Source organism: Heterodontus francisci, chromosome 49 (assembly GCF_036365525.1).
Source record: "Heterodontus francisci isolate sHetFra1 chromosome 49, sHetFra1.hap1, whole genome shotgun sequence".
In the NCBI taxonomy this organism is placed as follows: domain Eukaryota; kingdom Metazoa; phylum Chordata; class Chondrichthyes; order Heterodontiformes; family Heterodontidae; genus Heterodontus; species Heterodontus francisci.
In genome coordinates, this window is record NC_090419.1 from 14,210,913 (window position 1) to 14,227,611 (window position 16,699).

At 57.6% G+C, this 16,699-nt stretch overlaps 1 protein-coding gene across 3 annotated transcripts in view; it reads left to right on the top strand.

The window, feature by feature from the left end:
• The window catches only part of LOC137358257 (fibulin-1-like), a 94,789-nt gene that overhangs the window by 11,876 nt on the left and 66,214 nt on the right, over positions 1-16,699 (top strand). For all 3 annotated transcript variants that reach the window (XM_068024158.1, XM_068024159.1, XM_068024160.1), the window contains exons 3-4: positions 9,187-9,858; positions 10,376-10,487. In XM_068024158.1, the coding sequence (XP_067880259.1) occupies positions 9,187-9,858; positions 10,376-10,487 (784 nt within the window). The remainder of the gene's footprint in view (positions 1-9,186; positions 9,859-10,375; positions 10,488-16,699) is intronic.

The following is a 16,699-nucleotide window of genomic DNA, read 5'->3' on the forward strand; positions in this document are numbered from 1 at the left end:
TAACTGGAGGAAATTTCTGCTCATCCAGTACTGGATGTCGGATGAGCAGCCTGATAATTTAGCAGAGGAGTCGAGAGAGATGATGGATGTGGGTCTGTGTCTGTAATTCCCCCACACGGTGATGGAACGTGGGTCTGTGTCTGAGATTCCCCCACACGGTGATGGAACGTGGGTCTGTGTCTGTGATTCCCCCACACGGTGATGGAACGTGGGTCTGTGTCTGTGATTCCCCCACACGGTGATGGACATGGGTCTGTGTCTGTGATTCCCCCACACGGTGATGGGATGTGGGTCAGTGTCTGTGATTCCCCCACACGGTGATGGGACGTGGGTCTGTGTCTGTGATTCCCCCACACGGTGATGGGACGTGGGTCTGTGTCTGTAATTCCCCCACACGGTGATGGGACGTGGGTCAGTGTCTGTGATTCCCCCACACGGTGATGGAACGTGGGTCAGTGTCTGTGATTCCCCCACACGGTGATGGAACGTGGGTCAGTGTCTGTGATTCCCCCACACGGTGATGGGACGTGGGTCTGTGTCTGAGATTCCCCCACACGGTGATGGGACGTGGGTCTGTGTCTGTGATTCCCCCACACGGTGATGGGACGTAGGTCTGTGTCTGTGATTCCCCCACACGGTGATGGGACGTGGGTCAGTGTCTGTGATTCCCCCACACGGTGATGGAACGTGGGTCTGTGTCTGAGATTCCCCCACACGGTGATGGACGTGGGTCTGTGTCTGTGATTCCCCCACACGGTGATGGGACGTGGGTCAGTGTCTGTGATTCCCCCACACGGTGATGGGACGTGGGTCTGTGTCTGTGATTCCCCCACACGGTGATGGGACGTGGGTCAGTGTCTGTGATTCCCCCACACGGTGATGGGACGTGGGTCAGTGTCTGTGATTCCCCCACACGGTGATGGAACGTGGGTCTGTGTCTGAGATTCCCCCACACGGTGATGGACGTGGGTCTGTGTCTGTGATTCCCCCACACGGTGATGGACGTGGGTCAGTGTCTGTGATTCCCCCACACGGTGATGGGACGTGGGTCAGTGTCTGTGATTCCCCCACACGGTGATGGGACGTAGGTCTGTGTCTGTGATTCCCCCACACGGTGATGGGACGTGGGTCTGTGTCTGTGATTCCCTCACACGATAATCTCCCGGCTGGCATGGTTTCTGGAGCGCCTCCCCTGCATGGTTTCTGGAGCGCCTCCCCTGCATGGTTTCTGGAGCGCCTCCCCTGCATGGATGCAATCCTGCGATTACTCAGGTACAATGGGACGTTGTGAAAGCTCCCAAAACGCAGGAGCATTAGCAAGCAGAACTCGGCACCGAGCTGCCCAAGGGAATTAGGACAGGTGGCCGAAAGCTTGGTCGGATATTAAGGGAATGTCTAAAAAGAGGAGAGAGAGAGGCGGAGAGGTTTAGGGAGGGGAATTCCAGAGCTTAGGAGCCCCCCAGGCAGCTGAAGGCACGGCCGCCAATGGTGGAGCGATGGGAATCGGGGGGGGATGGTCAAGGGGCCGGAATTGAAGGAGCGCAGAGATCTCGGAGGGTTGTCGGGACTGGAGGAGGATACAGAGATGGGGGGGGGGGGGCGGGGGGAAGCGAGGGGCCATGGAGGGATTTGAAAAGTCGAGGAGTGACTAGACTGGGAGCCGGTGTCAACCCGGGAGAACTGGGGGGCGGGGAGTGATGGGTGAACGGGATTCGGTGCGAGTTAGGATACAGGTCGCAGAGTTTTAGATCGGCTCAAGTTGAGGGGTGGGGGGGGGGGGGTAGAACGTGGGAGAGCAGCCAGGAGAACGTCGGAATATTCAAGTCCAGAGGTAACGAAGGTAGGGATGAGGGTTTCAGCAGCCGATGTGCTGAGGCAAGGGCAGAGTCGGGCTGAAACAGGCAGTCTTAGCTATGGGGAGGATTTGAGGTTGGAAGCTCATCTCGGGGTCAAAGAGGTTCGGCAAGCTTGCGAACTGACTGGTGCAGCCTCAGACAGCAGCCAGGGAGAGGGGTGGAGTCGAGGGGTCTCACAACAGTGCAACATCAGATATCAGTAGATCACTGGACCTGAGCTGCACAGACCAAGCAGATACTGAGCAGATGTCAGGGTGCCAACCCTGACCTGCGCTGAGTTTATTGAACTGAAGGGGGGAACTCAGACAATTGATGGTCGCACCTGCATTAGGGAGGCCCCCTTTATATACATTTTATAAAATAACTTTATTAAAAACAGATAAGTGAAATGAAAACTCAAATTAAAATGCCATTCTCGGCGTCGACGATGCACTCCAGTCCCTGCGGTGCCCACCGGTCGCGGAAGGCCTCAAGCGTACCGGCGGACACCGCATGCTCCTTTTCCAGGGACACCCGGGCGCGAACGTAACCGCGGAAGAGGGGCAGGCAATCGGGGAGGACGGACCCCCCGACGGCCCGCAACCTGGACCTGTGAATTGCCACCTTGGCCAGGCCCAGGAGCAGACCGACGAGATCCTCCTCCCGACCCAAGCCCCTCCGCACCGGGTGCCCAAAGATCAGGAGCGTGGGACTGAAGTGCAGCCAGAATTTGAGGAGCAGCCCCTTCAGATACTCAAATAGGGGCTGCAACCTCGCACACTCCATATAAATGTGGAACACGGACTCGTCCAGGCCGCAGAAAGTACAGCTGGCCTGGGAGTCCGTGAACCTACTTAAAAGCCTATTGCACGGGACTGCTCTGTGCAGCACCCTCCACCCCAGGTCCCCGATGTAAAGGGGGAAGACTCCCGCGTAGAGAGACCTCCATCGGGGTTTCCCCTCGCCGCCAGATGGCAACGCGGACCGCCAGGGCGTGTCCAGTCGGCTGACGAGGGCGAGGAAGTGGAGAGTGTGCAGGAGCAGCCCATACAGGAAACCCCTCTGCGCCGATTGGAATGGCACGGAGGGCATTTCCGAGAGGCGGCTCGGGTTGTGCGGGACCGGCTCCCGAGGAGGGTTTCGGGGCCTGGGTCCGATGAGCAGTTCCGGCCGAGCGATGGTCAGCTCGGCCGGGATCGCTCCGCACTCCCGAGCCCCCTCGCCACCCGCAGTGAGGGGCGTCCCGGGGGTTTCGGCTACTCCTCCGCCCGCCGGACCGTCCCCGGAGTCGGCCGCCCGGACAGCCGAGGCGCTCTCCTCCGCCGACGGGGGAGCGCCCTGACTGGAGGCGACCATGTTCCAGACTCGGAAAAGATCCCGGTAAAAGACAGGCAACTCCCTCAGAGAGGCGCGGCTAACGGACTCCACCGGGAGCTGCGTGTCGTCTTGAAGGCAGTGACACTGGCGGAAAAAATACGTCGCCAGCGCACACCATCTGGGAGGACGCTCGACGTACAGGTATCTCTGCAGGGTCCGAAGGCGGAGAGTCGCAGCCTGGGTGCGGGCGCACACCAGCGACTGACCGCCCTCCTCGATCGGGAGACTCAGGACCGCGGCAGAGACCCAGTGTTTCCTCTTGCCCCAGAAGAAATCGACGAGTTTCTTCTGGATCTTGGTGGCAAATACAGGGGGCGGGGCCAAAGTGACCAACCGGTACCACAGCATGGAGGCCACCAGTTGGTTTATGACCAACGCTCGGCCCCTGTAGGAAAGCACTCGGAGCAGTCCTGTCCAGCGCCCCAGCCGAGCGGTGACTTTCGCCTCCAACTCCTGCCAGTTTGCCGGCCAGGCTTCCTCAGTGGGGCTAAGGTGGACTCCCAGATAGAGGAGGTGCGTGGTGCTCCACGCAAAAGGTGTCATCTCCTCCGGCTTGGAGTCCACCCGCCACTGACCAACCAGGAGTCCGGAACATTTCTCCCAATTGATCCTCGCGGAGGACGCGGCAGAAAAGGTCTGCTGGCAGTCGCGCATCCTCCGCAAGTCAACGGGATCTGTGATTGCGAGGAGCACGTCGTCGGCGTAAGCCGAGAGGACGACCCGCATGGCCGGCTCGCGCAGAGCCAATCCCGTCAACCTCCTGCGAAGCAGGCACAGGAAGGGCTCCACGCAGATGGTATACAATTGGCCGGACATGGGGCATCCCTGACGCACTCCTCTCCCAAATCGAAGGGGCGCCGTCAAGGACCCGTTAACTTTGACTAGACACTCTGCGGCGGCGTATAAAAGTCGGACCCGGGCCACGAAATGCGGCCCGAGTCCGAAAGCGCGCAGAGTCCCGAAAAGGTAATCGTGATCCACCCTGTCGAACGCCTTCTCCTGATCGAGGGAGAGAAAGGCGACCGACTGACCAGTCCTCTGGGAAAGATGGATCAGGTGGATGTTGTCCTGGATGGACCGGCCCGGGACCGTGTAGGACTGGTCGGGTTGGATCATGTGGGCCAGCACGGAGCCCAGGCGGGTAGACATAGCCCGGGCAAAGATCTTATAATCCGTGCTGAGGAGGGAGACCGGACGCCAGTTTTTAAGCAGGCGGAGATCGCCCCTCTTCGGCAGCAGGACGATGACCGCCCTGCGCCACGAGAGGGGCATCTCCCCGGTCACCAGGCTTTCCCCCAGGACCCGCGCGTAATCGTCCCCCAGGACGTCCCAGAACGCCCTGAGGAACTCCACGGTCAACCCATCCAGCCCTGGGGATTTGCCCCTCGAGAGCTGGTGGAGGGCGCCAGTCAGCTCCGCCAACGTGAGCGGAGACTCCAATCCTTCGGCGTCCTCCGGGCTGACCTGCGGCAGGTCCTCCCACAAAACTCTGCGCGCATCCTCGCTGGACGGATCCGGAGAGAACAACGCACTGTAATAAGTCCGGACCAGGAGGCCCATTCCCTCCGGATCCGTGATGGAGGATCCGTCGTCGGCCAGCAGCTCGACGAGCTGCTTACGGACCCCCCGCCATTTTTCCAACGAGTAGAAGAAGGGAGAGGCGCGGTCCAAATCTTCCAGGATCTGGATCCGCGACCTCACGTACGCGCCTCGGGACCCTATGAGCTGCAGGTCCCTCAGCGCGCCCTTCTTCTCTTTGTACGCCTGCCACAGAGCCGGGTCCACGACGGCATGACCGAGGCGGGACTCCAAGTCGAGCACCTCCCTCTCAAGGCGCCCGATCTCGGCTTCCCGCCTCTTGGTCGACCCCTTCGCGTACTCCTGACAGAAGACGCAGATGTGAGTCCCACCATATGAAGCCCCCCTGCTTCCTTCTCCAGTTGGCCCAGAATCGACAGAACGAGTCCCGAAATCGCACGTCCTCCAGCAGCCGGTTGTTAAAGTGCCAGTACGCGGACCCCGCCCGCGTGCGGAGCGGAGTGAACTCCGCCCACACCAGGCGGTGGTCCGAGCACGGCACCAGCCGCATGGAGGCCGCCGAAACGCGGGAGACGTACGCCTGCGAAATGTAGAGGTGGTCGATTCGCGACCCCCCTCCTCCAGACCTCCACGTGAAGGCGCTGGAGTCGGGATGGAGATTCCGCCAGACGTCCACCAAGTTAAGGGAGCTGATCAGTCCCCTCAACTTCTCCACCGATGCTTGGCCGCGCTGGGGACCGGAGCGATCCCCCACCTCGAGGGTGCAGTTAAAATCCCCCCCGAGGATGATGCACTTGCCGCTATCGATGGAGCTCAAGAGAGCGGACACTTCTTCAAAGAAGCGCGCTTGCAACGCGCCGGGTCTGGGCGCGTACACGTTCACAAAGTGGAGCGGCACGCTACCCAGGCGAACGGCGAGGTGGAGCAAGCGGCCCGGCACTAGCTCCTTGACCCCCAAGATCTCCGGCTGAAAAGTTGGGGCCAACAAGATAGCCACCCCATTAGAAATAGGGGTGAGGTGACTCATGTAGACCCCACCCTGCCACTCCAGGAGCCAGGTGGCTTCGTCTCCCGGAACGATGTGGGTTTCCTGCAGAAAGCTCACCGCGTATCTCCCTTCCCTGAGGACTGAGAGATTGTGAAATCTGCGGTGAGACCCCCTGCTGCCCTTGATGTTGAGGCTGGCTATGGTTATCTTCATGTCAAAGGTACTTAAAACCCGTCACCAACACCTCACTGTGAGGAGGGAGTGGAAGTGCACCTGGCCCTCCACTCCCCCAGCAACCCATTGAGGAACACATTAAAACGGCGCCTCTCAACCAGTTTCACGTCCGCGCGCTTGCCCGCTATCTTAAGGGTGGCACGGACGGACTGTATGATCAGCGCCAGATTCGACCAACGGTCGAGGGCCAGCTGAACTTTATTGCGGCAACCCCTGCAAGCGGCGAGGAAATCCCGGAGTTCCGCCGTGGGGATGAGAGGAGATTCGGTGGGAGGCACGAGGGACTCCACCACCTCACTGGCGATGGAATCAAGATCATCCTCCGTGCCCCGCACCGAATCCCCATCCTCCTCCGGGTCGTCACCGCCAGCGGCCGACACGTCCACCACACACTGTGGGGCGGACGTCCCGGCCGCGCCAGCTGGTCCCGCCTCCGTCACGATCCCACCCCCAGGATCGATGGCGGAGGAGTCCTCTCTGGGTTCTATTGTGAAACTGGAGCCTGTAGGCACCAGCGGTTCAGGACCCCCCTCCACCTCCGTCCCCAGGCCAATGAGTGGTCCAGGGGAGACAGAAGTTCCGGACTCCGGGAAACCAGCCGGAGCCGAGACTGGAGGCGGAGGGAGGAGGCTATCGCCCGCTCCGCCAGCACCCACAGGCCCAGCAGATGGGGCAGCATTCTCAGTTATAACTGGGTCGGGTGTCTCCTGGTTGGTGGACTCCGGCTGGGAGGCCCGACCCTCTGGGGCCTCGCCCTCCCCTTCATTCAGGGCACCCGACCCAGTAGCAGTGGCAGAATGGGCGGCGTCCCCAGGCTCCCCCACCACAAGCAGGGCCCCACTTACTCCTTCAGGAGGGGCCTCAAGTACCGGGGCCTTCCCCTCCTCTCCATCCTGAGGAATAGAGTGCTCCTGCCCGGACTTTGCAGCCTTGGTGGTGGCGGTAGGGGAAACCTGGGGACCCGAAACAGGAGACAGCTCCCCTCCAACAGATGGGCCCTGAGCCTCAGGGCCCCTTGTTACCTCTGTGGAGGGGTGCCTTCTCCTCTTTTTCCAAGTTGTGTGCGGAGGCTCAGAGACCTCCATATCATCAGAGGCCTCCACCTCCACACTCTCCTTTTTTTTATTCACCCTGGGCCTGAGCCCAGCCCTGGGGCAAGTTGACTTCCCGAAATCGGGCCTTGGGCTGAGCTCAGGCTCGGGTAGTGTCACGATATCCAGGGGACGCGCCTCTCAATGTTTATTTCTCCTCCGCGCCTTCCTTCCACTTGGACGGTCACCCCCCTCCCTGCCGGAGGCTGTGAAAACCACAGCCTCCGGTACCGACTGAATGGTATCTGGTGGTGGTGTAGTGGGGGGTGGGAGGAGGTGCAGCGTCGCCACCCTGGGCCGCTGAGTTGGAGTTGGCAGCCGGGAGGTTGGGGCAGTTCTTACGAACATGCCCCACCCCCTTACAGACATGGCACCGCACCCCGTCCAAGGTCCAGAAGACGCGGTAGGCCGTCCCCTGGAATTCTACATTGAAGTGGCCCTCTGTCACCTCCTCCCGCGCCAGCTGTATGAATAACTGGCGGCGGAAGGAGTACACGTGTCGGAGGCTGTTCTCCCGAAGACCGAGCGGGACTGGGGTGAGCCCCGTCTTTACCTCCCCCAGATGGTGCAGGTGGGGAAGGAGGAGCTCACCAGGGATGAAGGGTGGGGCATTGGATAAAATGAGCCTTTGCGCAGTGGCCTCCAGGGGGTCCACTGGCAGAAAGGTCCCGCCCACGGTGAGCCCCTTGCTCAGAGCCAGGGACACCGCCCGCTCGGTCTTCAGGAAAAACACTGCCTTCCCGTACATTTTAGAGGCTGCAACAATGGCCGAAGGGCCAACAACCTCGGCCATTGCTTTCACGCATGCCTCGATAGTCATGTTCGGGTGGACGTAGCTCTTGACCCCATGCTTCGATGTTAATAAAGCAAACGGTGACGGGGCAACAGGTGCAGCTGCAGCAGCCGCAGCAGCATATGAACGGGAAGGCCCCGCCACCGGCGAAGAGGGGCTTGCCATGGGGTCGCAGAGCTACGCCCACCCCCAAGAAACAAAGCACACGACAGTTTTCTTAAACACAAACAATATGATGGGGGAGTGGGGGATGGGAATAGAGGAGGATAGGGCTGAAAAGGACAAGGAGAGGAGAGGATAGGTGGCCGAGTGATGGAAGAGAGAGAACAGCTGCAAGGATGTTACAGTTCACTTGGTGGTTGGAGCACCTTCCTGCAGAGTCGACACTCCACTCTTCCAGTTAGGGGAGGGTTCTTCGCCCAGGTCGGTTAGAGCCGCCCGGTTCTCTCCCTTTTCTGTTGTTGTGTAAGGATTTTCTTCAGCCGGGCAGCTCCAGCCGTCCCGAGCCACACAGTTGGGGGTGGGGAGGGAGCCCCTTTTGTGCAGGATGGCTGATAAACACAAGAGCTCGTACAGGGGCTCCCTATAGAATTTGGCAGCCCCACCCCTGGATCTTCCGGTGCCTTCTCCCTCCCCCAACAGTCCAAACAACCAACAGTTCTCTGGTGCTCCAACACCCACCTCTCCAAAATGACTTGCAGGTCTTCTTAATCTTGAAAAAGTGCAACAGTTCCACAGTAAATACAGCTGTCTACAGTCACCTCTCTGCAGTAACTCTAGTCTCCTCTCTCCTCTCCAGTTGCAGTTGCTGCAGCACAGGTGCAGCTGTTCCCCCTGATTGCTGGCAGGAAGTGCTTCCCAAATTGACCAGCCAATCCCAGTGCTGTACCTGTCCTGGGAGTGTTTGATGGGGACAGTGTAGAGGGAGCTTTACTCTGTATCTAACCCCGTACTGTACCTGTCCTGGGAGTGTTTGATGGGGGACAGTGTAGAGGGAGCCTTACTCTGTATCTAACCCCGTACTGTACCTGTCCTGGGAGTGTTTGATGGGGGACAGTGTAGAGGGAGCTTTACTCTGTATCTAACCCCGTGCTGTACCTGTCCTGGGGAGTGTTTGATGGGGGACAGTGTAGAGGGAGCCTTACTCTGTATCTAACCCCGTGCTGTACCTGTCCTGGGAGTGTTTGATGGGGGACAGTGTAGAGGGAGCTTTACTCTGTATCTAACCCCCGTGCTGTACCAGTCCTGGGAGTGTTTGATGAGGATAGGGAGTTTTACACCCTATCTAACCCAGTGACATCTGCTGACACGTCTCGATCTCTCCCACAGCTTTCCAAGTCATGGCCGTTCTGGAGGGAAGGGGCTCGCTGACTGTCTCTGGCGGGATCTTGCTGTGCCTTGCCCTGGCACTGACGAGCGCTCTCGGCCAGCGGGACTGCACGGGCGTGCAGTGCCCCCCGTTGGAGAACTGCATTGAGGAGACCCTGGAGGCCGGCGCGTGCTGTGCCAGTTGCGTGCGGGTGGGCTGTGAGTGCCAGGGCTACATGTATTACGACTGCCTGCGGGCTGGCTACAGGGGTGGCAAGATCCCAGCCGGCGCCTCCTACTACGTGGACGGCGGGAGCACCGAGTGCAAGTGCCCGGAGGGGGGCGGGAGGATCGACTGCAGCTTCATCCCCTGTCCCGAGCTCCCCAAGAACTGTATCAGGACGTACCAGCCCCAAGACGGGTGTCCCCAGTGCGCCGGGATGGGCTGCGTGAGTAGCGGGGAGCAGTACCCGGTGGGGCACTCGTTCCGCGTGGAGCCCTGCACTGTCTGCCAGTGCCTCGGCTCGGGCTCCCTGACGTGCAGCGAGGACCCGGACTGCGGGCAGGAGGGAGGGCGGCTCGAGGGGCCGACCGACGGGGTCCTGTCCGACCAGAAGGACCCGGCTGGGGGCCAGCAGCATGACCGCCGGGAGGAGACGGACGAGAGGGAGACGTCAAGCGACGGCAAGAGAGGTGAGCGGCGGGAGGGGGGGGGGGGTGGTTGCGGTTTGAGGGAGTGGAACTGGAGGGGCTTGGAGAAGGGATGGAGGGGAAAGGGGTCGTGGTCTGCAGTGCGACGACCCACCCAGTCGAAATGCTGGCTGCAGGTTCGACAAGCCCGCGAGCTCCGAGCAGACCTGGCCGCCCCACCTCCCCCCCCCCCCCCAGGCATCTCGCGGGAGGCGGCAAACGTCCAGCCCGGCCCTCGACGTCTGCGCGACCCGGCCGGGAGGGGCCAGGTCCCGCCCCTGGTACAGTTGGGGTGGGCGGGCAGCCTCTCTGTTAACGGCCTGCCCGCTCTGTTGACCGGTCTCTCCCTGCCCGCTCTGTTGACCGGTCCCTCCATGCCCGCTCTCCGCTGACTGGTCCCTCCCTGCCCGCTCTGTTGACTGGTCCCTTCCTGACCACTCTCCGCTGACCGCTCCCTGCACTTGGTTTGATGTTTTGCTTTGCTTGGATTGACCCCGTGTTTCGGGTTTGTTTTCTGCAGCCGTGCTGGACGAGTCTCTGGCCTATTGCTGTGCTACAGGGCATCACCGTGCGGCCGAGGATGGCAAATGCCTGAAGGATTTGCCGCACGGAGGGGACTCTGAGCTGTGCAGGTCTGTTTACCTTTACTTCACTCTGGAAGCCCTTCCCTGATGGTGTTGGACCCTGCATTTTCACAACTCAGGGATCCTTCGGCAGGAGTTGGTGCCGCCGTGTGTCTTCACCCCCTCCTTTAAATCTGCTGTCTTTTTTCTTCTCAAAAAGAACAACCCTTGACCCCCCCCTACTCCCCCACCCTCCCCATTATCCTTGCAAACTACCGTCCCATCTCCAACCTCCCTTTCCTCTCCAACGTCCTTGAACGTGTTGTTGCCTCCCAAATCCGTGCCCATCTTTCCCAGAACTCCGCCTTCGAATCCCTCCTATCCGGCTCCCCCCCCCACCTCTGCCTCAGTACCGAGACAGCTCTTAGCAAAGACATAAATGACATCCTGTGTGACTGATGAAGATAAACTTTCCCTCCTCGACCTGCTGCACCCTTTGACACGGATGACCACACCATCCTCCTCCACCGCCTCTCCGCTGTCGTCCAGCCGGGTGCGACTGCTCTCACCTGGTTCCGTTCTTATCTATCTCATCGTAGCCGGAGAATTGGCTTCTCTTCCTGCTCCCGCACCGCTACCTCTAGTGTCCCCCAAGGATTTATCCTCGGCCCCCTCCTATTTCTCATCTACGTGCTGCCCCTCGGCGACATCATCCGAAAGCACAATGTTAGTTTTCACATGTACACTGACGACACCCAGCTCTACCTCACCACCACCTCTCTCGACTCCTCCGCTGTCTCTGAATTATCAGACTGCTTATCCGACATCCAGTACTGGATGAGCAGACATTTCCTCCGACTAAACATTTCAAAGACCGAAGCCATTGCCTTTGAATCCCGCTCCAAACTCTGTTCCCTGGTCACCAATCCCGTCCCTCTCCCTGGTAATGCTCTGAGGCTGACCCTGACGGTCCGTAACCTTGATGTCCCAACCTGTGCCAAGCCCCGTTCACCCATCACCCCCTGTGCCCGCTGACCTACCTTCTTACCCAACATCCAGTTCTGGATGGGCAGAAATTTAATCCAATTGAATATCGGGAAGACTGAAGCCATTGTTTTCGATCCCTACAACACACTCCGTTCCCTAGCTACTGACTCCATCCCTCTCCCTGGCAACAGCCTGAGGCTGAAGCAGACTGTTGGCAACAATCACCCCCGTGCTCGCTGACCTACATCGGCTCCCAGTTAAGCAACAGTTTGATTTTAAAATTCTAATCCCTGTTTCCAAATCCCTCCATGGCCCTCGCCCCTCCCTATCTCTGTAACCTCTTCCAGCCCTACAACCTTCCCTATCTCTGTAACCTCTTCCAGCTCTGCAACCCTCCCTATCTCTGTAACCCCCTCCAGCCCTACAACCCTCCCTGTCTCTGTAACCACTTCCAGCCCTACAACCCTCCCTATCTCTGTAACCACTTCCAGCCCTACAACCCTCCCTATTTCTGTAACCTCTTCCAGCCCTACAACCCTCCCTATCTCTGTAACCCCCTCCAGCCCTGCAACCCTCCCTATCTCTCTAACCTCTTCCAGCCCTACAACCCTCCCTATCTCTGTAACCTCTTCCAGCCCTACAACCTTCCCTATCTCTGTAACCCCCTCCAGCCCTACAACCCTCCCTATCTCTGTAACCTCCTCCAGCCACTACAACCCTCCCTATCTCTGTAACCTCTTCCAGCCCCTACAACCCTCCCTATCTCTGTAACCTCTTCCAGCCCTACAACCCTCCCTATATCTGTAACCTCCTACAGCCCCTGCAACCCTCCCTATCTCTGTAACCTCTTCCAGCCCTACAACCCTCCCTATCTCTGTAACCTCTTCCAGCCCTACAACCCTCCCTATATCTGTAACCTCCTCCAGCCACTACAACCCTCCCTATCTCTGTAACCTCTTCCAGCCCCTACAACCCTCCCTATCTCTGTAACCTCTTCCAGCCCTACAACCCTCCCTATATCTGTAATCTCCTCCAGCCCCTGCAACCCTCCCTATCTCTGTAACCTCTTCCAGCCCTACAACCCTCCCTATATCTGTAACCTCCTCCAGCCCCTACAACCCTCCCTATCTCTGTAACCTCTTCCAGCCCTACAACCCTCCCTATCTCTGTAACCTCTTCCAGCCCTACAACCCTCCCTATCTCTGTAACCTCTTCCAGCCCTACAACCCTCCCTATCTCTGTAACCTCTTCCAGCCCTACAACCCTCCCTATCTCTGTAACCTCTTCCAGCCACTACAACCCTCCCTATCTCTGTAACCTCTTCCAGCCCTACAACCCTCCCTATCTCTGTAACCTCCTCCAGCCCCTACAACCCTCCCTATCTCTATGTTACGCGGTGTGCGTGTTTTACGCGGTGTATTTTTTACGCGGTGTTATGCGGTGTGTGTGTGTGTGTTATGCGGTGTGTGTGTGTGTGTTATGCGGTGTGTGTGTGTGTGTTATGCGGTGTGTGTGTGTGTGTTATGCGGTGTGTGTGTGTGTGTTATGCGGTGTGTGTGTGTGTGTTATGCGGTGTGTGTGTGTGTGTTATGCGGTGCGTGTGTGTGTTATGCGGTGCGTGTGTGTGTTATGCGGTGCGTGTGTGTGTTATGCGGTGCGCGTGTGTGTGTTATGCGGTGCGCGTGTGTGTGTTATGCGGTGCGCGTGTGTGTGTTATGCGGTGCGCGTGTGTGTGTTATGCGGTGCGCGTGTGTGTGTTATGCGGTGCGCGTGTGTGTGTTATGCGGTGCGCGTGTGTGTGTTATGCGGTGCGTGTGTGTGTTATGCGGTGCGTGTGTGTGTTATGCGGTGCGTGTGTGTGTTATGCGGTGCGTGTGTGTGTTATGCGGTGCGTGTGTGTGTTATGCGGTGCGCGCGTGTGTGTGTTATGCGGTGCGCGCGTGTGTGTGTTATGCGGTGCGCGCGTGTGTGTGTTATGCGGTGCGCGTGTGTGTGTGTTATGCGGCGCGCGCGTGTGTGTTATGCGGTGCGCGCGCGTGTGTGTTATGCGGTGCGCGCGCGTGTGTGTTATGCGGTGCGCGCGCGTGTGTGTTATGCGGTGCGCGCGCGTGTGTGTTATGCGGTGCGCGCGCGTGTGTGTTATGCGGTGCGCGCGCGTGTGTGTTATGCGGTGCGCGCGCGTGTGTGTTATGCGGTACGCTGTGTGTGTGTGTGTTACGAGGTGTGTGTGTGTGTGTGTTACGAGGTGTGTGTGTGTGTGTGTTACGAGGTGTGTGTGTGTGTTACGAGGTGTGTGTGTGTGTTACGCGGTGTGTGTATGTGTGTTACGAGGTGTGTGTGTATGTGTGTTACGCGGTGTGTGTGTATGTGTGTTACGAGGTGTGTGTGTATGTGTGTTACGCGGTGTGTGTGTTACGAGGTGTGTGTGTGTGTGTGTTACGAGGTGTGTGTGTGTGTGTGTTACGAGGTGTGTGTGTGTGTGTGTTACGCGGTGTGTGTGTGTGTGTGTTACGCGGTGTGTGTGTGTGTGTGTTACGAGGTGTGTGTGTATGTGTGTTACGCGGTGTGTGTATGTGTGTTACGCGGTGTGTGTGTGTTACGAGGTGTGTGTGTATGTGTTTTACGCTGTGTGTGTGTGTTTTACGCTGTGTGTGTGTGTTTTACGCTGTGTGTGTGTGTGTTACGCTGTGTGTGTGTTACGCGGTTGTGTGTGTGTTACGCGGTGTGTGTGTGTGTGTGTGTTACGCGGTTGTGTGTGTTACGCGGTTGTGTGTGTTACGCGGTTGTGTGTGTTACGCGGTTGTGTGTGTGTGTTTTACGCGGTGTGTGTGTGTTTTACGCGGTGTGTGTGTGTTTTACGCGGTGTGTGTGTGTTTTACGCGGTGTGTGTGTGTTTTACGCTGTGTGTGTGTGTGTTACGCTGTGTGTGTGTTACGCGGTGTGTTTTTGTGTGTTACGAGGTGTGTGTGTGTGTGTGTGTTACGCGGTGTGTGTGTGTTTTACGCTGTGTGTGTGTGTTACGCGGTGTGTGTGTGTGTGTGTGTTACGCGGTTGTGTGTGTGTTACGCGGTTGTGTGTGTGTTACGCGGTTGTGTGTGTGTTACGCGGTGTGTGTTTGTGTGTTACGCGGTGTGTGTTTGTGTGTTACGCGGTGTGTTTTTGTGTGTGTGTGTTACGCGGTGTGTTTGTGTGTGTGTGTGTTACGCGGTTGTGTGTTTGTGTGTTACGCGGTGTGTTTGTGTGTGTGTGTGTTACGCGGTGTGTGTGTGTGTGTGTTACGCGGTGTGTGTGTGTGTGTGTGTTACGCGGTGTGTGTATGTGTGTTACGCGGTGTGTGTGTGTTACGAGGTGTGTGTGTATGTGTTTTACGCTGTGTGTGTGTGTTTTACGCTGTGTGTGTGTGTTTTACGCTGTGTGTGTGTGTGTTACGCTGTGTGTGTGTTACGCGGTTGTGTGTGTGTTACGCGGTGTGTGTGTGTGTGTGTGTGTTACGCGGTTGTGTGTGTTACGCGGTTGTGTGTGTTACGCGGTTGTGTGTGTGTGTTTTACGCGGTGTGTGTGTGTTTTACGCGGTGTGTGTGTGTTTTACGCGGTGTGTGTGTGTTTTACGCGGTGTGTGTGTGTTTTACGCGGTGTGTGTGTGTTTTACGCGGTGTGTGTGTGTTTTACGCTGTGTGTGTGTGTGTTACGCTGTGTGTGTGTTACGCGGTGTGTTTTTGTGTGTTACGAGGTGTGTGTGTGTGTGTGTGTTACGCGGTGTGTGTGTGTTTTACGCTGTGTGTGTGTGTTACGCGGTGTGTGTGTGTGTGTGTGTGTTACGCGGTTGTGTGTGTGTTACGCGGTTGTGTGTGTGTTACGCGGTGTGTGTTTGTGTGTTACGCGGTGTGTGTTTGTGTGTTACGCGGTGTGTTTTTGTGTGTGTGTGTTACGCGGTGTGTTTGTGTGTGTGTGTGTTACGCGGTTGTGTGTTTGTGTGTTACGCGGTGTGTTTGTGTGTGTGTGTGTTACGCGGTGTGTGTGTGTGTGTGTTACGCGGTGTGTGTGTGTGTGTTACGCGGTGTGTGTGTGTGTGTTACGCGGTGTGTGTGTGTGTGTTACGCGGTGTGTTTGTGTGTGTGTGTGTTACGCGGTGTGTTTGTGTGTGTGTGTGTGTTACGCTGTGTGTGTGTGTGTGTGTGTTACGCGGTGTGTGTTTGTGTGTTACGCGGTGTGTGTTTGTGTGTTACGCGGTGTGTTTGTGTGTGTTACGCGGTGTGTTTGTGTGTGTTACGCGGTGTGTTTTTGTGTGTTACGCGGTGTGTTTGTGTGTGTGTGTGTTACGCGGTGTGTGTGTGTGTGTTATGCGGTGTGTGTGTGTTACGCGGTGTGTGTTTGTGTGTTACGCGGTGTGTGTTTGTGTGTTACGCGGTGTGTGTTTGTGTGTTACGCGGTGTGTTTGTGTGTGTTACGCGGTGTGTTTGTGTGTGTTACGCGGTGTGTTTTTGTGTGTTACGCGGTGTGTTTTTGTGTGTTACGCGGTGTGTTTTTGTGTGTTACGCGGTGTGTTTGTGTGTGTGTGTGTTATGCGGTGTGTGTTTTTGTGTGTTACGCGGTGTGTTTTTGTGTGTTACGCGGTGTGTGTGTGTGTGTTACGCGGTGTGTTTTGTGTGTTACGCGGTGTGTTTTGTGTGTTACGCGGTGTGTGTTTGTGTGTTACGCGGTGTGTGTGTGTGTGTGTGTTACGCGGTGTGTTTTTGTGTGTTACGCGGTGTGTTTTTGTGTGTTACGCGGTGTGTTTTTGTGTGTTACGCGGTGTGTTTGTGTGTGTGTGTGTTATGCGGTGTGTGTGTTACGCGGTGTGTTTTTGTGTGTTACGCGGTGTGTGTGTGTGTGTTACGCGGTGTGTTTTGTGTGTTACGCGGTGTGTGTTTGTGTGTTACGCGGTGTGTGTGTGTGTGTGTGTGTGTTACGCGGTGTGTTTTTGTGTGTTACGCGGTGTGTTTTTGTGTGTTACGCGGTGTGTTTTTGTGTGTTACGCGGTGTGTGTTTGTGTGTTACGCGGTGTGTGTTTGTGTGTTACGCGGTGTGTGTTTGTGTGTTACGCGGTGTGTGTGTTTTACGCGGTGTGTGTGTGTGTTTTACGCGGTGTGTGTGTGTGTGTTACGCCGTGTGTGTGTGTTACGCGGTGTGTGTGTGTGTGTGTGTTACGCGGTGTGTGTGTGTGTTTTACGCGGTGTGTGTGTGTGTGTTACGCGGTGTGTGTGTGTGTTTTACGCGGTGTGTGTGTGTGTGTTACGCCGTGTGTGTGTGTTACG